The sequence below is a fragment of the Anser anser genome (genome assembly GCF_964211835.1).
Source record: "Anser anser genome assembly, chromosome: 2".
In the NCBI taxonomy this organism is placed as follows: domain Eukaryota; kingdom Metazoa; phylum Chordata; class Aves; order Anseriformes; family Anatidae; genus Anser; species Anser anser.
The window spans coordinates 157648669-157674332 of NC_139721.1; the positions used below are offsets into that span (position 1 = coordinate 157648669).

The 25664-nt window shown below is 47.6% G+C and overlaps 1 protein-coding gene across 1 annotated transcript in view; it reads right to left on the bottom strand.

The window, feature by feature from the left end:
• OXSR1 (oxidative stress responsive kinase 1) overlaps positions 1-25664 on the bottom strand; it is an 87870-nt gene that overhangs the window by 44779 nt on the left and 17427 nt on the right. The window contains exons 2-4 of the mRNA XM_083825453.1: positions 25545-25657; positions 15825-15933; positions 4560-4701 (exon numbers count right to left, since the gene is read on the bottom strand). Coding sequence (XP_083681579.1) covers positions 4560-4701; positions 15825-15933; positions 25545-25657 — 364 coding nt within the window. The remainder of the gene's footprint in view (positions 1-4559; positions 4702-15824; positions 15934-25544; positions 25658-25664) is intronic.

Below are 25664 nucleotides of genomic sequence, written 5' to 3' on the forward strand. Positions count from 1 at the left end.
GGCAATCCCCTTCCCACGGCTGAACAAGAGCTAGTTTCCAAATTACTGCTGTCCTGCCTTAAAAAAAAAAATCAGCCTGGCAATTAGAGGCGAAATGTTCCACGTCCCGTTATCCCCCAGCCTTTCCTTTCCAAATTTCACTGCCGAAACGCACTCCCTAACATAAGATTACAGCCCGGGTTGGAGGGGGGCTGTGAAGTTTTCTTACGGCTTCGCTACAGAAACAAAGAGCTGCAGTACTTGAGTCGTCAAAATAATCCGAGGCACACTGAAATCCAGTTCTACCGCAGGATCTGCCAGCACAACGACCGGCGCATTAATCAGCTACGTGAAAATGGAGCTTGAATCCTGCAGGACAGTTGAGGTCTGCCAAAAAATATCTATCAGCTCCTTCGTCTTACGTTAAACTCTCTCTCCTGGAGGAGCGTTCCTGCAAAACCCCATACACACGCAGCCTGGCAGTGCAGATGGGTGGATGCTGACACACCAACGCTTTTTTTTTTCAGGAACTCTCCCAATACAGGTAGGAGAAAAAAACAACGAGGTCTTGATCCCGTGCCAAAGCAGTCCTAAGCCGATACATCTGCCATAACGACACATCAAGAATATTATTTCCAGGGTCTCTTCAAAGCTACATCCCAACAGCTGCCACAGCACCCTGCTGTCCCCGTGCTCACAAAACTGATTTAAAAGAATAAATAAATAAAAATAAAAAGCAGTTCCACACCGGAGCACAAACTGGTCTAACTTAGCATATCAAACAGGCTGTTGCACCTCTCTCCCCCCCCCAGAAGTATAGCAGAGAAAAAATTAATAGCTGGATCACCGCCTTGCCAGTATTTCGAGTGCATGCAACCCTAAAGGACTTCCTCAGCTTTTTTGTTTTTACAGAAAAACAAGCATAACGTCCATTAAGCTGCAAGAGGAGAACCTGACAATATACAACCATTCCAGCAATATATCATTGCACGTGGACTGAACTATTCAGTTACACAATGGCTAATCACGGGCAGAAGATAAGCTCAGAGATAAAAATAGGGAGAAAGACACGGAGGCCTTGCAGCAGTTAATCGGCGTGATATGTCTGTCAGCTGGCCATAAAGAGCAGCACTTGGAAAAGCTTTGAACTTCCCTCTGACAAGCCCCTTGAACCAATAAAACCCCCCGGGGTTGCTTTTGCTTTTTTATTTTCAAGTCATTCATTAAACCGCTGGGTACCTGCTGACCCCAAATACGCGGAGGAACCCGAGCCCGAGCGGGGAGAGGCTCGACGTGCCCTGCGTGTCACCTGCTGCAGGCACCCCAGCGAGATCTGCCTGGCACAGTGTCACAGGTCCCGGGGGACTTCACAAAACGTGCCCAAGCAGGGTCTGTCCTGCAGGACGGCTTCACACGGAGCTTTCAGAGTGGTTAACCCGTTAACAGGGTCACTGGGGTTTCAAACTGTCCTTGGGATCGCCGGGCGACACAAAATCACAATGGGGCTGTAGCAGCTGGCACAGGGACGGAGCTGCCAGCCCGGAGATAGGGGAGGCAGTGCTGATCTGAGGGAGTGATGGGGATCGTTTGTACTTGTTACCTGGTTCATGAAAATAAAACCTATTCCGCTTTCTCCTCTGTCTTTTCCATAAGGCCTCCTGCTGTTCCTTTCACCCCTTGCACGATGAAAGCAAAAAAATATCGCTTTGGAGACACGCGCTGAACGGCAGCTATTCAGGGCTCAGCCTCACTCCGGCTGTTAATTAGGAAAGCAAACAAAAAATTATAATTTAAGCTTTCACTACATATTTGGCTTTCTGATCTCCTCTAGAAAATACCGTCCAACTGCCCTCCCGTCCAAGGCAGGAGATTTACACTTCCACACGAAGCCAGCTCCCCAGACCCTAATTGGAAGTGGCATTAAGTTCAAGACGAGCTTAGGCCGGGTAAGATTCAGCAGCAGCAGTTTCATTAAGCCGGTTTTCCACGTGTTCACTTAATTTACCCATTTAACATGATACAGAATTCAGAAGTATTGAGACCTCCACCATCAGATACATGTTTTCTGGCCTGACAGATGATTTAGAGCAGCAACAAGCTGTCCCCACTTCAGGTCAACACTTGGGTTCAGACATTAAATATCCCGACACTAAATATCCCAGCCGAACTCTGTGCTTCGCTGGACTGCTGCTCGCTTTGGGTTCGTTGAGCCCTGCTTAAAGGAAGCCCTTCGGTTCTGCCCCTTCCCAGCTGACCTCGTTTCGGCCCAAGGTGTGCTGCAAACACCCGGTCCTGCAGCTCAGCCATCCCCTGGTGCAGTTTCCTTGAGAGACAGAAACTCTGAGCTGCCCCAGGGGACCAAAGTTCAGTTATTTTAAACACTTCCCCCCAAGAGCATCTCTGGCAAGACCGCGAGGCGTCCACCTGCGTTCCCCATCAGGCAGGACCAGTATTATGACCCCTCGAGTTAAGCGAAATGGGAAAAACATACAGAGATCCATGTGCGGTGCAGATGGGACCTCTCCTCGTGCAGCTTTAAATTGTGTTTATCCCGGTGCTGTATACACATCTGGATAAAATGCAAGCCAGCACGATTAACTCCATTAAGGAAACGTGTTTCCTCCCTCAAAGGCACGTGAGCTTGCCTTGTGCCAACGACCAGGAACCCATCCTTCGCATCACAGGCAGGAAGCCCCCACACAACTTCCTTTCCATGCCTTAAGCATTAGCACTTCTCCTGGTTTCTCTGCATAAAGAAGTTCCCCAGATCACTGCGCTCCCTCACGAAGCGGTAATCTGAACGCTTTTTCTGATAAAACACCCTACAAGTACCTGTACGGGCCGCCCTCAATAAATATGTCAAAGTAGGTGATGCACAACAGCAGCCTTAAGCTGCACCAGGGACATGGCTCCCACAGCTGCGGTGATTTCTGTCCTAAATAAGAGCAAAATGCTTCGACAAGCGGGACAAGAGCAGTCAGAGCAAGCTGGATTCAGTCCGCTGCAGAATGATTCAGTATGAATCACATTTTCTTCGGAGCAAGCAGTTTGAACTTCGTGAGCATCTCGGTTTTGGTGAGTGCAGGAAGGAAAAAACCACGAATATGCTTTGTACAATCCTCACCACAATCACTAGTTCCGCTGTTCCACTACAGCAAGGCACGCAGAGAAACACCTCTCCTCCAACACAGAGATCACCATGCGACATCTTCACAAAAAATTAAGGTTTAACACGTTCCTGCTGCTTTAACATACATATATTTCAGTTTCGTGAGACAAGATGAGCCAAGCAAATCAAGTGGAAATCACACATGAACAGGGTTTTGCCAATCACTCGTGCAAGGGTAAGAAATGACCACGTGCTCAGCAAGCAAGTTGGTCTATTATGTTTGCTTCCTAGGCTGCCCGAAGTCATTTTCTTGAAAACACAGCTAAAACAGCTGCGAAGTCAAACCTGCCTTCAGTGGAGACAACCAGCCTTCTTAAATCAGAGCTTTAATGGAGACTGGAAGCTGAAATCTGAGATTTCTTTCAGGGAGAAGAATGATCCCAAAATTGTTTCCAACCTTCTGGTTCTTTTTAAGCCCAAACAATCTACAAAGACCAGTCGGTTTGACCAAAACTATGAAATAAATGCTGCTTGGCTTTTCTAATTAAAAATTTTGGCGAAAAAAAAGTCACCTCTTCTTGTGCAGCTCTCGCAAGAGGACTGAAACTTATTCCAGCACAGCAGCAGCAGTGCTTATCATGGCATTGTACCAGAAGATGACCAAGCTCAGAGAATTCCCAGGGAAGAAGAGGCTGTTGTTCCCAGCAGCAGCCCGGGGCTGGGATGATGTATGTTACCCACAAGCTGTATGTTCTATTTTCAGTGCATACTTAGGATTGCATTTTTTTTTTATTATTTTTTAACGGCAGAACGTACTGACTTAGTATCCTCTCTTTCTAAAGCACGCCACACCTTGAAACACCAGGGGACAGGAAAACATGCTTTAAAAATACCTCCCAAATGACAGACAAGTACAGAAACCCGCGTTGCAGCAATCCATCAAATCCCAGGCCATTAGTTAACGGGCTTTTACCTACAGAATAAGTTTTTCACTTCTGTTTCCACCTCCTCGAAATGAAATTACCCAGATTTAAATTTTGTCATGTTGACAAAACAGGCTAGCCTGCAGCTAGCCTTAAAAAAGAACCAGGCTTGAAGGGCTCCTTATTGAATTGCCCAACATTTCTTACGCAGTACTCTTAGTGATTTGTAGCACTGCAAGAAGCAAAAGCAGCTGAAGTTTTACCAGCTCTAACAACTACTCATTGTAGCTGGATCTTGACCCGTGAAAAGAGTTCTTCTATACAAGAACTTTAGATATCTTGAAGTTCACCCAAACTTACCCTGGTCATGGCTTTCCTAAAGAAGCAGCTACTGTGCAGAAATTCAAGTCCTGAGTTTCAGCAAAGCTCCCATCTTTATTTTCCACTTTCCATACCCTAACAGCAGGTTGGGTGGTGAGAGTGCACGTGCTCAGCTGCTCTGTTTCAGTGACACTCGTTTCAGAACAAAGATGAGAAATGTAAAATACCTGTGGATTTGCCCGTTTTTATGCAGGTAGTCCAGCCCCTCCAGCACCTCCTTGAGGATTGTGGCTATACAGGGTTCATCCAGGACACCGGTCTTGTGTTCTCCTTTGGCCACAATGTGCTTTATAATATCCAAAACGGAGCCTAGAGAAAATAGTTAAACACGTTAGCGTGATCTAGAAGAACTGATTTGCAGCTCGGTGTACTTTATAAGCACTTAGTACCCAAGTTCTTGGAATTTATTGGGAGGGGAAGCAGCAATGGTGAGGACCAGTCCGTAGCTGCAGCATTTCCTGCAGGAAAGCAGAGGCAGCAACGCAAGCCTTATGCTCATGAGCCTTAAAGAAGAGCAGATCCTCACGGTGGGCTGTAAACACCCTGCGACCACAAGTGCCTGAGAGGTTCTTTGAACAAGCCAAAACGTAAAGTGTACACACACAGACCTCTTGGAAGGGCTTTAAGTAGATACTGATGCTACAGCTGTTTTAGTACTGGAGAAGCAGGAGGGGGAAATGGAAAAAGCAGGGGGCTGCCAGGACTCACAAGCAGAAGGCAACAAGCTTGATAAAATTAGACTCTTTCTGAGCTCTCATAAACTCAATGCAGAGGAACAGCAAGAAAAAATTAGTATGTTAAGGGACGGCACTGCCCTAAGAAAAAAAAGTGGAAATAATTATACAGAGAACAAACGGGACTGAATTCTGACAGTGAGTCACTTCTTCGCTGCAGACAAAACTGGGATAGCTTGGACCCTTCCCTAGAAACATCAGCCTTTAGTTTTTCTCCCAGCCGTGGTGTGAATTACATCACCTTGCATGACAACCCACACTTGATAGAGTAAACTACCTCCCGGAGCTGCAGCCAGGAACAAATGGAATCAATGACCAGGAACAGGTCTCTTGTGCCAGGTCCCATTTTCATGATATATTGGGTACTGGGTTCTTTGAGAAGATCATCTTCAGTCTAGATGCACACGCAGAGCTTGATTTTATTGCTCCTACCGCTCCAGCACAGGATGTCTCAGTTTGTTTGCCAGGCGTGTGCTAGTTAGCACCTTCAGACTTGAGTTTATATGGGTTCATCACTGGGTAGCCAAGTACTGGGATTTTTAAAGATACGGGCACAAAGTAATGTTAGCAGTACCAACAAGTTCTTAAAGAATGAGAAAGGCAGGCATGACTGCAAAGCACAAACGCAGTCTTGATTGTCTTTGAAAGGAAACACAACGCTTCTGTATCTGAAGCACAGCAAACGCTGAGAAACTTGGTCACATGAATTTGGTTAATGCGGAGATTACAAGTTCCACCTTGTAAATTCTTGAAGCAAACTGAAAAATACAATGGGATTTTTTTTTTGTCCTTTTCATCCTTTAAGGTTCAGCTAGGCATTAAACCCTATTGCTCCTAAAATTTATTTTATTAACTATCCTATGAATCGCTAGGCCAGAATAATCATGCAGATAGGTTTTCAGTTAACAAAATATTTTACTTTTGGATTCTCATGTAAGAGCAAAAAGACTACAGGGTTGGAATCTGCACCACGTGGAAAGGCTTACTCTGCAGATAGAACTGCAGAGGAAACAATGACACGGGTGCACGGGGTCCCCAGGTTTGTGGGAAATGATGTGTTTGGGGTTATCCACCAGCTCTCCGCAGCCAGGGGAGCCACCACGTTCCTGCTCTGCCCAGCTGCACACTTTCCATCTTCTCCAGCCCACCGTAGCTGGTGCTCACATACTACGACATCCAAACCAACTGAAAACTGCACTGAGAAGGGGGAAAAGAAAAATTAAATGCTCTGTTTGGTTGGTAGTGAGCATAATCCTTGAAGAGATGAGCGTCAGAGCCAACAGAACGGAAAAGGAGGGTAAGAAGAAGGGAGAACACATCTGGGAGCAGGGGAGGATGCTGGTAGCTCTCGCGTGTCAGCAGTGAAGCCGCTCTGATCGCCGGCTGCTCCCCTGAATGGCACCTCCGGCTTCCTCATCCCCCAAAAAACTTCCCTTGGCTGACGACATTTGCAAAAGACATGACCTGAGCACACACTAACAAAACAGAAAATAAATAAATAAAATAGAGAAGTCTAGTTGCACAACATCCCCCCAACATTTCATGCAAGAATACCCTTCTTCGCCTTCCTTTACCCTGTCTAAGCACAGAACCACTCCTCTTCAGATAGTTTTGACTCGGGTCTTAATCAGCCGAAGGCTCAGGTGGGAGCCAGATTTCCTCTCCTGGAGGAGCCTGTAACACCCCCCAAGTCAGGGCACATGCTCCTTCACTGAAATCTCACATTTTAGGTTCTGCTGGCTAAGAAAAGGACTCTCCTGGACAGTGTGGGGACTCACCTGGGATTCAGCCTCCCACGTATCCCTATTTTAGAAGTACATGCTTGCAAGCCCTGATGCTCTTATTTTGGACACGACTTTTTGTGACACCTACGAAAAAACCACCCAAACCCCTCCTCTTCCACTGTTCAGGTTTCCCCTCTGAAATGTGCCTTTATCTGGGGAACAAACTGCCGCTTGTGTAGAAGTCCAGTGAAAATATGCGGTTCTTCACGTACTCGTTTTGTCCTCTTCCCACCCACAAGGCTGTTAGCAGACTTTGTTCAAAAACATTTCCCTTCTCCTGCGAAGGGCTCGGGGAACATGAGGAGGCAGATCATCTGGTGCTGAAAATCGTGTGGTCAAAAATCCTGCGTTAGCCAAGTTAGAGGTTGCACTTAGCCCAGAAAAAGGAGTGGGGGGAGAAAAGGGGGGAAAAAAAAGCCAACAAGGCACGCACACAATGAGACTCCTTTGCAAAGGGCAACAGCTGATTCACACCCGTACTGTGCAGCTGCTTCTAGTCCAATCTGCCATTTTCAGCATGTTTTCCAAATTGCACTTCTTCCCATTGTGATGTTCAAAAAAGCGCAGGAATTCGCCAGTCTCCGACGGAAAGGGAAACAGCAACGAGGCTGTCAGCGAAATGCTGAGCTCAGGGAACAGCAGAGCAGCCAAGAGCCACCTTCCTGGTGAACAAAGCGTTACAGGGATCATCCCCATTCTGTTTACACGTGTTAAAAAAAAAAAACCGTTTTGCTACTGGCATCACAACACGGTGTGGTATTTCTCCCAAGACGCAGATCGGTAGATGGGGAGGTCGGAGCTACCTCCAGAATCCAAGGCAACCTTGTAAAAGGCAGCGCAGTGGGATACGAAGAACGAAGCCAAGCTTCATCTCCACACACTGCTGTGTGCAGCGTTAGAAATCTTGTGACATTCTGGTTCAGGGAGCTGCTGTGGTGTGAGCGAATACCCCCAAAGAGAAAACCACAACTAAACACGGAGCCACTCAAAGACAAAGTCACGGGAATCTCACTACTGAGGAAAACAGTCGCTACTGTAAGGTTGGCATTGTATTTCAGCATCAGCCTGAAAAATTCAATGTAAAGCCATTCCCAAGCATCTCGGTTAAGCGTGTGATACCCTTGGTGAGGTCTCCTTGTTTGCTTAGGCAAATTTTCTCCCTTTCACCAGCTGCGTTACACTCCAACACAAGACAGTAGCTTGGAGCCCTACCCTCAGCGTAAGAGAAAAAAAAAAAAAGGAGTGTTTTGCACAAACTGGCCTGTTCCCAATCCGGCCGTATGTTAGCTGCTCGAAATTAACTGGGAACATTCGGCTGAGCTGGAGCCGAGCTCAGATCTACACAAAGGCACGTGCTTTACAAATCCATCATCCTGTTTCAAAACAGCAGCACGATTCCAGATAGTGCCGGTTTCTGAGCCAGCTTCCGAACCTGCTTCAAAGAGGACCTGAGGAAGGAAAGAGTACACCTTAACTTTGCTGCACCTCTGCTCAAATGCAGTTTCAGTATGGATTTGTGCTCCGTGTGCACAGCGGGGCTGAACAATCTGCAAGACAAACAGCTCCCATAATCGAGTGGCCAGAAGAGAAGGTTAACAGCGGAAATAAGGCACACGCTACAGATATTACAGAAGAGTTACAACAACATTTTTAGGAATAAAAATCCACTAGGATGTCTTTAAACCAAAAAAATCTGAGTTTTCCCTTGAACATGTCTCCTATTTTGGATGACAGCGTTGTGAAGTACTGGTGTGTGTTACGTACTAGCACTACACATAGCACTAGGTATGGTTACAGCAGTTCCCTCCTCGTTTTTTTCCCATCAGAAAACGCACGAGAGAAGCTCCGCACTCACAGAAGAGGGGCTAAGCTTAAGCTGGGAGAGAAAAAGAAGTGAAGTTTGGCTGGGGCTGACCGAAAAGCTATTCCGAGCCCCGAAGGGGAAGCACGTCAGGAAAAGACAAAACAAGACTGAGGGCAGAGCCAGAAGTGGAGCCTAAATGTAAACACAAACAAGGCCGCCATTAATAAGGATGTTTAAAGAAGCCTGGCGATGAGCAACTGATCCCAAAGTCCGAGAGCACACAAAGGAAAGGAGCAGACGTTTAGAGATTGATGTGGAAAAAAATGCAGCTATAAACAAGCTCCTGCCTCTCGAGTGCACGCCGAGCAGCACACGGACAGGAAGCCTACAAGATGTTGTGCAACGTGATAAAATGTTTCGCGTTATCGCCCGTTCATCGTTAAAAGTGCTGCCGATCACCAACCCTGTTATGTCTGCTTAGAAAGTACATTCTCCAAGCGCAAACTGTACGGCAATTGGAAGAGAAGTGGTTTTCCGCTCAAATTAACAAGCCCCGGCTCTGAAGGCTGCTAATGACAGGGGAAATCACGAGGGAGCTCGCCGTACGTCGACTTACAGGTTGGGTTTTGTCGCCTTACGGGAACGTCTACGGGTCAGAGACAAGCCTGCAGGGAGGGACTTGTTGTGGAGCCCTTCCTGCTCCGTCAGAGCTGGAGCAGAGGGGTCAGGCGACGCCTGTCCAGCTGCAGGAAGGGAACAAATCCCCCATCACTGGTCTCTCCCCCAGGACCGAAGAGCGGGAAGCCCCGCAGCGTGCCTTGCCCTTTTTGGCACGGCTAGGAAACAGCCGATCAGGTCTGACTCCATCCTCAGAAGGCAGTTTCTAATTTCCGGAAGCAAACGGTTAATTTCCACCCACGGCAGCAGTATCTGAGCAACGAAGACACAAGCAACCTGCGAGCAAACCAGCGTCCTGAATTTCTAAGAGGGCAATGCCCTTGTAGAGTAAGATCAGGCAGAACATTCCCAACGGACTGCCTGAACCCTAGTAAATACACTCCTGTCTTGCACCCCACACACATATCTAGGAAATTTGTCTCCTTCAACACACGCCCTGTACTATGTGCTTCTCCAGCGTTCATTTCGGCAGCAAAAAGCGATTTAACAAGTTCCAGAACAACAGTTCACCACCTCGCCTGCTGTGCCAGCGCATCTGCTCACGAAGCCACACTGTAAATGAGATCACTGCCATGACTGGTAATCCAGTTTTCCAGGCAGGGTGGAGAATGAGCAGCCAGGAACTTCTAAACCCAGCTCTGCTGCTGGAGAAAACGCGAGTAATCGCGCCCCTGGGGTAAGAAGTTCTAATTGTTCCACTGATTCGCTTTCGACAGCAAGCCACCGCAAACATCAGCGCTGCTTCCTGCTCCAAATCCAGGACGCCTTTCTTCAACCTCACCTACATCAGCAAGCACGGGGAGGAATTCAGGAAGCCCGCTCCTAATTCTAATTCCTTTTTTACGGAAAGGGTTGTTAGGCATTGGGATGGGCCGCCCAGGGGAGTGGTTGAGTCACCATCCCTGGAGGTCTTTAAGAGACGTTTAGAGGTAGAGCTTAGTGATATGGTTTAGTGGAGGACTCGTTAGTGTTAGGTCAGAGGTTGGACTCGGTGATCTTGGAGGTCTCTTCCAACCTAGAGGATTCTGTGATTCTGTAACGTTTCTCCTTTGATGCTCATCAGCCTTCCCATTTAATGCTTCGGCACGCGGGGCTGGGGCAAAGCGGTGGAGAAAGAGATGAAAACCTGAGCAGAAAGGAAAGCTCGCTCGGAACAAGATCGCAGATAAAAGCGGGAGGATTACATTACATGCCCCCAGAGGCAAAAGAAATGTCTAGCAGAGCCAGTGGCTGTGGGAAGCACATCTGACACGGGACACTATAACCCCAGCAGCAGGCCAGATGCAGGACAAATCACACGCAGAAGAAACCTCCTCCTTTACATCTGGCTGGCAGGCAGAACCACAAAATGCAATACTACCATTTCCAACCCAAAGGCCTGCAACTGATGATAATTCAGACATTATTTGCCATTTAAAGGCCTGGCACAAATAGGCTGAAAGCATCCCTGGGGATCAACGGTGTTTTACCACCTCATTTCAGGAGAATTGAGATCTGCCCCAGAACCGAAGGTGCAGCACGTTCAGCACCCGTATCCCCTGAGCGCTGGGCGTTAGCAGGATTCATTGCTACTTCTTTAAGACCTCTCAGCAGAAGGCAGCGGTTTCGGTGAGCCTGCCTGCCACCGGAGCCAAGAATTAAATCTGCACCTTGTCAGCCTCTGACAAACTGAGGAAGAAAACGCTCAAGAAGGAAGAACAGCCGCCTGCATCCAGCAGCTCGGGGGCCGAAGAGGACAGATGCAGCAAAGGAGCTCTAAAGGAAAGGGAAGAACAAGTTACACAAACCAAAGGTAGACACCTATGCAGATTTCTGAGATTTTCTCATTTTTGAAGTTTCTTCTTAACCCTGGTTAAAGCATATCAGAGGGAGAAAGTTACGGGAACTTCCACTTCTTGCCCCTTTCCCTCTAGAGCACTTGTGTGGATGTATGAGAGGGACGACAGCATTAAGGCAGGAAGCAAGATATTAAAATAAGGGGGTAAAACAGCCTACTGCAGTTAGGCCTGAAACATTTACAGGCGAAAATCTGAAGAAAATAAAGTGAAAAATTTATTTTTTTCATACTCTTCTTATTATAGCTAGGAATGGCAACATATCTATACAAGTTCCATATCCTGTAATCGTATACAGCCCCTCCAGCCTCCTGCCTTATCCCATCCTTAACGGTTTGAAATTTATTTGTAGAGACACTAATTAAAAGCCCTCCAGAGGGACTCAGAATAGTGTAGCTCTCTCCTAACAAAACAAGTCAACAAAAACACGAGGATTTCTAAGAACCTGTGACTTTGATCTGGCCCCTCCTAAGTCCAGCAGCGCGTTAGGATCAGAGATTAACGCGGCAGAAGGAGGACGAGATGTCTTAGGTCTCCACCAGGGAGACAGGACTTGTCATACGCTCCCTGTTGGTCTGGCTGGCTGATCTGCTGGCCAGGCACTTCATCACGCCGTCAAGATGAAAGGCTGGAATAAGAGGTAGATTAGATAATCTTCAACTTTCACAAAAAGGCAAGGTTTAACTATTCCAACACAACAATCTCCTTAGCAGATTTAACAAGGAGCCTTCAGGAAGGCAGAAGATCCAAGAGCCCTGTCTGGAAATGTTTCAGCATTTAAAAAATTTACAGTTTGAAAATATTTTTGGAGGTCTCCTCTGATTTAGACTAGGACAGTACAAGTTGCTGTGCGATGGAGCAGCCATCACCGACGGCTGTTTCTTTCGAGCAACTGTTTTGTGGAGTTAGCCACAGCCGTGGGTCACCTGTTAGCTGAGAGCTGTTCAAACCAGGGAGAATGTAGAGGACCAAACAGGTCACAGTCAGAAAAAGCACAAGAACAAAAGGACAGCTGCTCCTCTTCCTAATAAAAAGCCCCGGGAGCTGGAGAGCAGGACTGGGCATCAGATAGCTTTAAAAGGCACGAATGAAATCCGTGACATGGGAATGTCAGCGAGGCAAAGAGCAGGTCAGCAGTTGTCCAGAAATATCCATTGAGGTTTAGTTTGGAGTAACATCGGACCAAAAGGCCAGGGTGCCAAGTTGACATTGCTAAGCTTAGATCCCTGGAAAACAGTTTCGTCACCGGAGGAAAGGGGCTGCGATTTCTGCTGAAGGGAACAAGCAGCAGATAACTTCACAGATCTGTCTCGGGCTCACGTTGCCAGATCTGAAAGAGGGTGTCAGAGTAACGGGGCACGCCAGCACCCCTTATCAGTGCCAGCTGTGTATCACAGCCACGTTTCTGCCACCACTCTCCTGCGTCAGCGTCACATCAGCTGCTTCAGGCTGCTTTCGGCAGTAACCTCGAGCAGCCTGACTCGGACCTGAGGCAGATCAGCAGCTCTCGCGTGGTGCTCCCTAACAGCTCACCCATACTGCACCTCTGCTGCTGACGGCTTTCAGAGATGGGAAACAGCACTTTCCACCAGCACTGAGCTTGCCAACGGAGGCAAATAGCTGAGTTTCAGGGACAACTGCTCTCTGGCTTCGTGGGATACCTCCCCTTAGAGATATTTCTGAAATATCTGCATGTCTGGCTAGGTTAAGATTTCAACAGACTGACTGTACCCAGAAAATAAATTAAACTACACTCAGAACAACAAAAAGAGGCTTGCATTCAAGACTGTTTATCAAAGCGTAACATCCATGTAAGCAAAACTATTTGCAGCCTGAAAACACACGCCAGCATAGATTGACACTGATGGAGGAGAAGCAGTAAGATTCTGAACTTTTACCCAGCAAAAATCCCAACTATGAAACCACGATCAAGACGCAGTACGATCATCAAAACAGACTTGATATGTGCTTACTTGGATGTACAAATCTCAGCCCAGGCTCTATGTATAGTTAGACGGAATAAAGGAGTTAGGCTCCACCTTTCCCCCCCCCCCCCCCTTTTGGGTTCATAAAAAAGGGCCAAAGTTTTTTCCTGTTGAGAAATTCAGACCATTATTTTTCCCACTGGATGACAGATGACCACAAAACCAGCCAATTTATTACTGATAAGCAGTAAGCTGAAAGGAATGAGAAGCAGTTTTTAAAGCATCTCTCGTTACATAAATCACCCGACCCAAAAACAACAGGAAAGAGTCTCATTAAAAGTGAATGGGAAAAGCTCTTCAGTCAGAAAGCTCCAAAAAAAAAAAAAAAAAGTTTCTTGCCCCATCCTCAGGACTATCCCGTGTAACTTGTCTAGGGCATCTAAAATGCAATTTCAGTACAGCCATGAAAAGAGCAGAAGCTGAAAAAGGCTGGGAAACCTCTCTCAAGGTATCTTCCTGCATAAAACCTAACAGGTCACCTTCAAAAGCCTACTTCAGCCATTCCCCCAGCCTCCAAATGTTTTACTTTAAGTGAGAAATCAGCCCGTCTTTTATTGTATGACCCTGGTCTTCAACACGGGCAACAAAAAGTGCCATTTGGTAGGACTGCTTTAAAGCAGTACTCCGTTCCGGGCCAAATGTGCACAGGGGTCAAACACCCGCCCGTACAATGCAGAAGCCTATTCAAGGTGACTCGTACTGACAGCCAGGCCATTTCGCACCACCAAGAGGTTGGTGCTGAAGCTCTGATTATTTCCCAGCGATTTTCCAGTCTGAACTTTACATTTACGGGCCATCTTTTCATCATCGAGGCACCACAAAGCCTGATTTTTTTTTTTCCAGCTACACCCAAAAAAAAAAAAAAAAAAAAGACGACACAAAAGCGAGGGCAAGCAGAAGCAACATTTGGAGGTTCAAGGATTAGCCTAACCCTGACTTGGTTCCAACAGAAAACCACTACGAAAATGTTGTACGTTTTCTTCAAGGAGGCTGTGTATCCTCCTGAAACAGGTCAAGAACGTTGCTGCTGTCTGTCCTGCACCCCTGAAACGCTATTTCTTCATGTTGAGAAAGCTTTCCCCCATAGACACTTTTTATACCAAAATTATTTGCAGTAAATTGGCAAGGGATTCTTTTCTGCAAACAAACAGCAATCCTATCTTTAATGACCTGCCTGTTAAGTGTCCCTCCAAGGAAAGGAGAGGTATTGCTTAATGACACATGAGCACATGGGTCATTAGAAACCCTTTAAAAAAGGCTCAAGCTAGCATGAAATCTGATCGCCCCCAGGAGAACTGCTGAAGTTTTCTAAAGAAGATCTTCAAAGATGCATGTTTTATGGTCATTATTGAGCTCTTGAGGAAGAAGCCAAGATTTGAGCCAGATTCTGGTTGAGCCAGATTTTTCCACATCAGCATCTGGCATTTTACAGTCTACAACATGAAGCCAAGAGCAGAGAAGCCAAGAAGTTTTTAGAAAAAGGCAAGAAAACAATTTTTTCAGCTTTCAATGCCTTTTCGCTATGGTGCCAGGAAAATCAAGTCTTCTGAAGACAGGCCTAAGATTTACAACAGTCCTCAGTTGTCATCCAGAACTTGAATCCCTTTCGTTTCTCAACGGCAACTTAAACATGAAGTCTGGAAAATACTACGACATCAGATTAGGCATTGCTGATAGAGAAAATGTAAAAACTTCCTTTCTTTCTCTCAAAAAAAGCTGTTTCTACAGCACCTGAGAGAATAAATCCAGAAAGGGGAATGTTTCCCTGCCTCCGGTAGTTTGAAATTGCCCCAAATATTCCCAGTTATTTTGTCACCCAGAAGAAGTGGGAAGGTAACCCAGCTCTGAGGAACGAGACTATACAAATCAAGCTGCTCCTACACTGAGGTTTTCCTGCCTTAGTAATACACTGGCATTACAGGAGCAGTTCTGCTTGAAATACAGGTGATTTAAGTTCCTCACAAGGGCAGCCAACATGTAAATAAGCTAAATCAATAGACTCGATGGCTGCCTCCGAGCTCCAGGTGAGAAAAGGTCAGGCGATCAGCCCTGCAGGAGGAGTTGTGAACATCACAGTCCCCACCAGAAAGCTACTGGGGACGGGTGGGCTCAGTGGGCTCAGTCACATCCTCCTCTAGTTCAAAACTTTATCCTAGGCTTATGGAATAAGATGAAGAAGCTTTTGTAAATGTGATCCGAGAAACATCATTTCAGATCCGCCAGCTGAGAAGATGCAAATTAGATTTTTACTTCTTTGTATTTCTTTTTTTAAGTCTGGGATGGTTTCAACTACTGCATCTGTACCTGAGTTTCCCTTGTCAGCGTCTAATGTCCCATCCTCCCAAATACTCAACTCAGCCGTTCAGCAAACACATACAAAATACCGTCAAATATACAAAGCAGGAGTTAAAACAAGCTACCAGTCACGCAGTTAGGTATTACTACCGGTGTACGTAAAATGAAAAGCTATTTCTGAGCCAAATGGGTTGAGGTTGAGCATTATCATTCAAGCGTGTTAACTCCCAAGGAGGAGGGAAGCCTGGGAGGAAAACAAGAGTACGACAGTCAACTTGTGACGTTGCTTTACAGGGTGCGTAAATTGGATCACTCACCTCCACTAAGCAACTTCATCACCAGCCAAAGCTCGTCTTTCACCACGAAGGAGGTGTAGTAAGATACAATGTTGGGGTGATGGCACTGACTCATCGCTTGAATTTCTTTCTGCAGAGAAAAATAAAACATTAGCAGTCGAACTCGACGGTTTTTGTTCCTTGGGTACAGAAAATATCTCCCTCAAGACACAAGGTTTAAAGAGGGTGAGAGGAAAAAGGCTACCTGGGAGCTAACCACAGAAAAAGCCAGAAATGCTCCTAACACTCAGCCTGCACCATACTAGGGCTCAAAGCTATTTTAGGATGCTCTACCTGTTTACCTGCCTGGCTAGCAGAACACAAGAAGTGATGGAAACTCCCTTGGCAAAGGCAATAAAATGCTCTCACACCAAGCACCTGCTTCCAGCTACAGCAGACTACTCCTGAAAATTTTACCTACGAAGTTCACGCCACCACCTCCTTTCAGTGAGCCATTATACAACAGGTGTAATCAGCTGCAGGCTATTGTTTGGGTGAGAAAGGGAAATATTTGCCTCTAGAAAAAAAAATAAAAAAGGAAAAAAAAGAGTCTCTCATCCCTAATGTCTCTTCCCAGCATGAAAGCAGATGGCTCGGCTCCATCAGGTTGAGGGCACAAAGGACAGCTCCGGCTTTTGTTGCACGGAACAATAGGGAAAACAGTTTGAAATTAGAAAGTGGTTGGCTACTACTGATGGAGTACAACATAAAGTGCTCTCGGATATGAAATTGCTTGAGTTTTGACCGTGCTTGTTCATAGATTTTTGTTACGGTTTAAGGGTTGAGGTTTTCCAGGGTACGGGGGAACAATATCCCAGAAAACAGACCGAGTTTTCGTTACGCAAGTACAAATAACCACCGTGAACAGAAAGCCTCCCAGTTTCTTGGTTTCCTCCATCAAAAGCCATCCATTGGGCCAAGGCTGGCACCCTGCACACCCACAAGGAGAAGAAAGAGGAAAAGGTCCCCCCACAGCCCTGCCCTGATCCTTTCCTCCCTAAGCACAAACCTCCCTGCCACCAAAACTCCAGGGGAAGCTCTGAGGACGTGCCCACGCCTCGTGTTCCTCTCGACCTGCTCTCGCTGGAACCGGGTGATCTTTAAGGTCCCCTCCAACCCAAGCCATGGGTCTATGGGGTTAAGGCAGCCCCACAAATACAATAATGGGGATTTCCCCAGTCTACCGCTGTTTTTCAGGGAGCAAATGAGGAATTGGTTCCTCTTCCAGCTCCCCCAGGAGCACCCCCAGCTTTCCAGGAAACCCCAATAAGCTGATTCAACAAGGATCCTTCTACATAGGAAGGGATATTTGAAGAGCTGGGGAGTTGTAGGTCACTGATCTCACGCCGTTGAGTAAAAACCACTCTGTGAAACTAAATACAGCCTGAAATAAAACCTAGCTCCCACTTTCTGCCAGGGGACAGATGAGAACTGAGGAGGTGGACGAGCACAGGTCGGATTCAGCGACTGCTCCGTGCCCCGGGTCACACATCTCGCACAAAACCTGCTTAGGAAGCTGTCTGTAAACATCCACTGCGCGACATCCCATCCGCACAGCCTCTCCAAAAGGCAGCTCCTTGGGCTCAGTTTTAAATTCACTTGCTTAAACTGGGATCTTTTGGGGTTTGCTCTGAGCCCCCAGTTAAGGGATCCGTGAACCTGCCCCAGCTTTGGTGCCTCAGCCTGGAATTAGCTCTTGAAGTAAGGCTTTAAATTAATTTTAAAGCTTTTTTTAAAAAACATGCAGGCAGAGCCAGGTGCCTAACCTCTCTCTGACAATTAAAAAAAAAAAGAAGTGCACAAATGGCACCAGAATAAAAAAAAGAGGTGGAATGAAACAAGAGGGACGCAGATTTGCTAAGTCTTCCCATCAGGCAGCCCTTCCCCAAAGCCACCATTCTCAGAAAGGATCCAAAGGAGCTGTTTTTAATCTTTTCTCAGTTAGACCTCAAAATATTTTGAGCTGACTCCCTGGGAGATCAAGAGAATAGTACAAAAAACATACACCAACATTCCATATTTTATATATATTAGCATATCCCGCCGGAATTCAGGAGACAGTGAGGCAAAGCCTGGCCCAAATTTATTTAACAGCCTAGATCTGGATCAGGTCTTTGCCATGAGAGCAGCTCTGTCCTACAGCATTTCGCAGGGATCCTGTGTCGCTTTATTACTATTTTATTGTTCTCCAAGAATTTCCTCTCCTGCACATTACCATATGCTGCTCCCCAGGCTGGAAATAACAGTTTAAAGCAAAAAGGTTACGTTTGGCATGTGCTGCAGCGCACAAAGGAGGGTCGCTATTATTTATTTTCCCTTTTCTCAGCTCTGTGACAAAACACCTCCATCGGCTAGGGGCTGTGTAGCAGTGGCGGATTAAACCATTCCTTACACGGTGCGGCACGGCTCTGGTAAGTAACTCCATCCCAGCCGACAGCTTCCACTGGTCCCACGTTATTACCAGGAGCAAAAAGCAAGGTCAGGCAGCCTTTCCCTGTCACCCCCAGCCTCCTACCCCATTTACAGTTTCCTAGGCTCGTCTCACAGCAGCTGCATCAAAGTTTCCTTCCTCTTTGCTCTCGTGGAGGGTACCAGCATCCCGGCGGCTCGCTGCTTTCAGCTGATGGTGGCAAATCACAGCGGGCTGGGCGGTTAAAGAGTTTCCTTGCACGACTGAAACCGAAGCAGCTCTGTCGTACACACGCCGGTCCGTGCTGCGTGGGAAGGCTGGAAATGAAGCCAGGAATCGCAGTCAAGAATCACCGGGGGGTCGCTTCCAGGAAGAGGAGGGGGGATGAAGCGCAGCAGCGGTCCTTCTGGGGAATGCCGCTGCCAGAGTTTTTCGGAGAGCTCGCTGCAGAACTGCTTGTCGGACACTACGACAAGGCAGCATCAGGGAAACTTCTCCCAGAAAAGCCTGCTGTCCCCGATGCACGTAAAGACGAAATAATTAGAGCCGCGCTGCCCTCGCTTTCACTAGCATCAGAACTGCGTTGGAAAACTCGTAGAAGTCTTGTGGATTTTCACCCGTCTGCCACGATGGAGTGCTAAATATTACAATTTATCGGGGCTGCAACATCCAGCTTTTCAACTGGAAGTGTTGTTTTTATTCCTGCTCAGGGGTGACCCGCTGGAGGCCCCTCAGGCTGGCTGCAGACCCCGCTGGCGGCAGACGGCCCCTCCGTCCCGCTGCTGACACACACGCCCCCTGAATCCCCTTAGCCACGAGACGCCTCCTTACTGCCAGTCCCCGACTGCAGGACCCATAAATCATGCTGCCTGCCGCTCAGCTGCGGAGAAGGAATTACCGACACGAACACGTCTAGACACAGCGATGGTTTGGAGATGGTTACAGGCTCACCCTGGGCTGGATATTAAAAATATCCACGCTGACAAACACCGAACGCAAACAGAGTGGGATCAGTCATAAAGGCCCGCGTGTCTTCCATTAAGGGTCCTGATGAATGTTTTCAGTGCTTCTGCGGGCAATAAAAGCAGCATTTCAAGGCTTCCGAAACACTAATAAAACTGCTGTGAGGGATAATTTAGAATCACAAGAAAGCTATTCATCTCCTCGAAGTCAGACGTGCTTCGGGAGACCTGCGATGTTGGCAGGAGGTTTATGTGCCCGCTGATGTACACCTGAAGTCTGAGTTAAGAGGAGCAGAGAACCAAAGCAGGTTAAAGCCGTATTTAAGCTACGAGCTGAGCCATTTTCACCGGTATTTTCTGTCCCCATTATCACCTTCTACTCCGTGCTTATCTGCCCGTGAGGCACATTTCGAAGACAGGGGCGAAAATCTTGCTTTATTTAGTTGCGCTTCCTACACGTTGACGTGAGCTCGACAGATGCAGCACGGAAGCTGCCTGCTCGTACGTGGGTACCTGCAACTTCCCAGGAAGACAGAAAGCTGTTGGCTTGGTTATCCTGGCTGAAGGCAACCACAGACAAAAGAGATTGGGGTTGAGGAGGGAAAAATCAAAGCAGGGCAGATGCAATCTCCTTGAATACACCAAGCGGTGCGAGAGCTATGGGTGGCAAAGTACTTGCTTTAAGTAAAATTCTACGGGCTTAGTTCAAGGACTAGAAATTCAAGCATATTCATTCATTTCTATTTCTAAATATCAGGGTAAAAAAGCCGTGTTCTTCTACTACAATCACCTTAAGAGCAATTATTTGAAGGAGACGAGGAAAAAGCAGAGCTCAAAATGAGAGATTCCAACCCAGCTTCCATGTCCAGACTACCCAGCTCAACTCCACACCTCAGGACATGGAGACTGGTCCGATTAAAAAGGGATTCAATTCCCCCATCCAGAACAACAGTGGAAAATGTCTTCAAGAAGTCTTCATAGAGAAATTAACCTTAGGCGATGGGAACAAACTCCCCCTGTGGCAGGTCATCCAGTGCCATTCCAAGGTTGTTCCCTCCTTCAAGACCTGCAGCGTCGGTGACTACACGCCGAAAGGAGCAGATGGTTGAATGGTTATGGTGTAGGAACTCACACTCTCCCATTTTTTCTTGGTTTCAGCCAAGCAGTCCTTTGCAGAATCTGTGAAGTTATTTAAACGCCCCATCTCACGCTCATCCAGTCCAAACGAAGACGGTCTTCTTGCAGGATTTCACACACCATTAACCCTGATGTTCACACTGAACTTCACAAGGAAACGGCATCAGCCAGCAGAGTAATCACAATTTCTGCTGTTGCTGCTCTGAGGACTCTACCCAAGCAGTACACCAGCTCCAGTTCAAGTCTCCTGTACAGCTGCAATCCCATCAGGCAAGAAATGCGAAACACGGCGTATCGAATCACCGTGCAGAGGCTGTGTTACACTACCTGGCCCTGACACTTGGAGACTTGTTTTCCCTTGGAGCAAGTCCCCAGGACTGGAAATGCCATTACAATGGCAATTGCCGTAAGATGACGGACATGGGTGAAACATCTGGACTGCTCCAGCAGCCCGTTCCTTTGTTCCCACCAACCTTATGGTCTGCTTAATCCACTTGCAGGAGCTGCTGTCAGATCAAAGCCACTTCAATATCCTGTCCAAGTCTTCAAAAGAAGGTGTAAAACCCTGCAACAAGCACTTACAGAATCATCTGCCCAGAGGGGAGACTTCTGACTAAGCCCGGGCAGTTAACAGTTGGCTTAAGCGTTAAACCAGGGGAGTTCATAATCCTGTTTTAAATCCCATCTAATTTAACCTTCTCAACTATAGGTTGATTTATTTAATCTCACGCAATGTTTGATCTCCGTATTGCTGGCAGCGAGCTCCCCAGGTCAATTCCACAAAATTCGAAAGGACGTTTCCTCCTGCTGGAGTTACCTTGGCACCCGTGGCTTCCTTAGCTGCCTTCCTTCTTCCCCTCCTCCGGCCAGCACCCTCACTTCACTCCTCTTCTGTGCGACACCTATCAGGCCCAGTGCTACCCATCCCTGGACTCCTGCCACATCTCCCCTGCTCCTTCCTGAAGCTGCCTTCTGCTGAATCGCTCCGGGAATGGCAGAGGCAGCAGCTCCCCCTCGGCTGGGAAAGCCCTGCCTGAAATGCCCCACAGCTCACATTCCCCTCTGCTATCCACACCCCTGCTAGCCGCTGGGCAGAGAACCCTGCCATCTGCTCCTCTACAAGCATGGAAAAACCCAAGTGGATGAAAGAAAGACAACTCCGCTCCAACTGCATGAAAATGAAGCAGGGGCTGATGGACCAAGAGCAGATTTAAGGCCTTTTAGAGGAAAGGGCTGCCCACAGCTGTGACACACACCATGGGCTGCTTCCAACAAACTTAAGCAGCATTTCACATGCATTTATCTCCTGCGGGCTGCGAGACAGCTAAGGAGTGGAACTTAAATACCAAATACAGCAGCCCAGGACCAGCAGCGGACACCATTTGACCACCTCTCCTTATTCTCTGCTTCCAGTCTCACCGGCGAGCGAGAACCATAAGCAGCTTTATTGCACCTTCCTTCCAGCTGAACCTCCTAGGTGTTCTAGGAAAGATCTGCGAACATTTAAAAACGTACAGGAGGACAAAAATAAAGCCAAGCATTAAAATAAAGCTCTGACAAGTATCACCTAACTGGTAGCTGGGCTAGAAACATTCTCTGAAGTGCCTTTTACTCCTGCCAGTCTGTGTCCTTGACAGCAGTTAGCACTTCTCTTGGAAGACCTGAACGCCCTCGGCTTGCTTTGCTCACAGCACAAGGAAATTGCTCCCTCCTACGCTTCCATGCCCATAGCAGCGAGAGATGAATGCATGGCAGTAAGGGAGACATCGCGCAGCGGTTGCAAAGGTTCCCCCTGACCACCCACGCTGCTTGCGTGCACGCCGAGATATGAGGACCGAGATCAATGCCTTTAACGAGCCAAGCCATCCTATCAGGCTTAATTTTACTTAATCACCTTCAGCAAGGCAGCCCCACAAGCCGGGAGGTGCTCCAGCCGCACTCCCGTGCCGCCAGACACCCGCTGCTACGCAAGCGTACGGGAAGCCGAAGGCCACTGACCCATTTGGGCAGTGACAGAGCAGCTTACAGCGAATTCCCTATAACTGCTCCTCTTCCACCCCAAGAAATGGGAGCACCAGCTGCTAAGGGGCATGGGCACGAGGAGTGGTAGAAGGAAGAAATCATCCCTACCGATGCCAGAAGTGCCTGCAGCCCTACCTGCTCCCCCACAAGCATCGCAGCACTGCTTCCCCTTCTTCGCTAGGTAAACTCTGGGAATACGTAAATTTGTTTCAACAGGAAAGTCTACGGGTCTGAAGCACTGTAGGGGAAAAAAAAATATGAGTTTTAAGTGCAATTTTCCCTTTTCTGTGCCACGGGCTGATGGCTGGGCGGTGCTGTAACACCAGAGCATTGATTTAGTGCCTGGGGGACAGAGCAAAGTTTCCCGTAAGCTGACTGCTGTGCTCGGATACCCCCAGCGCACCAGAAGGATAATGGATCTAATGAAAGCCCAAATTCATGCTTTTAACAGTGGTAGGGGAGAAGAGAAAGCAAGTGGAGAGTATAAACACGCTCTAGTACGGACTCAGCTATCTCTCTTTGCACTCACCTCTCAAAAACACTGTTCTCTGCAAGGACTTACATTTACGGGTTTGGGATTAAAAATAATCTTGCAATGACGAGTGGTTGCTCAAAAAAAAGGTAATTAAACAGATCTGGGAAACTGCCATGAAGGGAGACGATGAGACGGAAAGCCTTGAGAATATTTACGCTGAAGAAGCAGCGGATGCGGAGGCAAGACTAAAAAAAATCGAGAAGGTAACACAGAGGAGGGAGATGAGGAGTTCCCATCCTTTTGGCTCTCACGCTGAGAAACGCCATCCAACAAACTGACAAGTTCAGAGTAAACCAAGGGAAAGCATTTTTTCCATGAAACACACCTACCTTGGTGACGCCAGGAAGCTACTGCAGCTCCACAACACCCTTCCCCCAGCCCTCCACGATTTAAGTCTCCATAACCGCCTTTTTAAGACATTTTCAAAAATAATTATGAGATCAGCTTAAAACTGGATAAATAAGAGCTCAACCGTTGCATCTCCGAACGAGAACTTGTTTGGGGAGAGATTTTCCCCAAATTGCCCAGAGCTTGATTCCTGCACCTTCCTCTGAAATATCAGGCAGTAAGCACTTACCATGTCTCTTAAATTAGGTGTGACTTTTTTGGGGTACGCAGGAAAAGAGAGCCACTCGTATCCGAGTGAAAACAAAAGCCTCACCCTCCTAAAGGCGGGTGTATGACAACATAAAATCTCCGGTGTTCTTTGACCTGAAACACGACATCTGAGGAGGGATCAGCTGGTTTTGGTCGAAGGGCTGTTTGCCACCAGGCTCTCTTTGCTTTTACACAGCCTCCTGCTTAATGGCTTGTTATTTTTATAGTTTTGTTGCCCAAGGTTGTCAGTTGGAGCCATGTAACCGTGTGTCGCTGGCTATAAGAAGCCACTAGGCAAGTCATCAAGTCTCTTTACTGACAGCAGGTAGAGGAAGACCTCAAAATCCTGCCTTCACCCCAGGCATTGACAAACATGACGGCGAAATGCAAGCATCCACCTTCACAAGAGACCTACAAACAAGCCCGCAGAAGGAGCCACGCTATCTGGTCCCCAAATTGGAAACTCGGACCTGGTAAGAGCCATTCACCGCAGTCCTGCCCCTAACAAGAAAAATCACGGTGAGGAAGGGGTCAGCTAGAGATTGAAAATACGCAGTTAGACGCAGTTATCTAAAATGACATGACGAGTCTTTGTAGCATCGCTTTCCGAACCTAACCCTTGTAGCTGGAATCGGCAATTAGTCAAACGCCGACGATCTCAATTAAATCTCCACCTCCCGACGACACAGTTGGGTTTACAACTGAGGCAGAGCAGCACGGATGAGCCACAGGAAAGACCTGAAAAGAGCACCAAGGGATGGTGTCGGGACAGAAAGACCGACTGGGAAAAGGGAAGGGAGCCGTAACTCCTGCGCTAGCGAGAGCAATAAGAGGATGTGAATGCAGCTCATCTGAAGAGTCCTACACACGGCTCTTCACAGGCACACTAACGTGTGACAGCTTGAATGGAGCCTTTCCTCTCTACAAGAGTATTTGCTGATACCTATAATGATAAAAACAGCATTAGTCACCACATGGAAACCGGAGCCGTGCTTTAAGTGACTTGCTGAGAATTAGAGATGAGTAGAGCTGGCTCTCTCCGTTCTGCTTTCTCATTGCCATCACCACAACCAGCGCCTGGGTTAACGCGACAGGAACTGCCAGGATGCAAGCGGAAAGAAAGAAAGGTTTAAAAAATATCCTAGAGAGTTGCTTTAAAAGGAGAGGTGATACAAGACCTCTCCCTGCCTCTCCTTAGACCCTGCCCATCAATATTTACAGTGGAAAGTTTTGTTCCAGACGCCTCTCTCAGCTTCGGGGGGACACCTCATGTTCACAGGAATGCCTCTGTGCCTGGCTTCAACCCAGGGGCCTTCCACATGCAGGGTGAACGTGGCAGCTGCTGCTCCCACACACAGCAAAGCAGAAAACAAATCCCATCAACGTGCGAGCCAGATAACAAAAAGCCAATTTTAGTTACCATGGCTACCTGCCCGAAGCTGTTTTCCATTGAGAAAATCTTAAGAAGCGCGCATCAGAGGAAAATCACAGAGCTACAGCTCCAGAGGAGCCCACCTCCTGTCCCGAACTCGGAATGAGTGAGGGTTCCCACACAGCAGCCTGCAGCACATCAGAGCGATCCCTTAGCTGGCATCAGTTCCATACACAGATTAAGAGCAAGAGCTGCTTTACTCAGCTTCTCTCTCTACAGGTGAAGGATAAAACACAGAGAACTGAAGGAATGGGGGAGAAAGCAAAACCACTCCCCTAAATCCTGATGTTTCTGGAGGCACATAGCTTTTGATCCCCCTCAAACTGCAGAGCTCTCGTACAGGCAGCTGAGCTTAACCCTTGCACGTCAACTCCACTCGAAACAAAGGGATTATACAGAGTGCTTGGCTCTAAACAATAGCCTGAAGTTCTCCAACAACTGATCTTTTTAGCATTTTCTTCAACGCTGTGTCCCACAGCCAGCAACTGAACTGCCTCTGGTGAAACCAGCCGGGTCCTCTCACCGCACCGCAAGGAAGGGTGTTTAACGGCGCTCAGCGAACAGAGCTAACGGAAATAAAACTCGTCGGGCCATCGTGGTTGCATACCAGGAGCTCGTCCATGCTCGTCTGACACTTCTCAAGATTGATCCGTTTAATCGCGACCTTCTCCTTCTTCGGAGCACAGAAGGCTGCCTGCACCACCGCAGTCGCTCCGCTCCCTGTAGG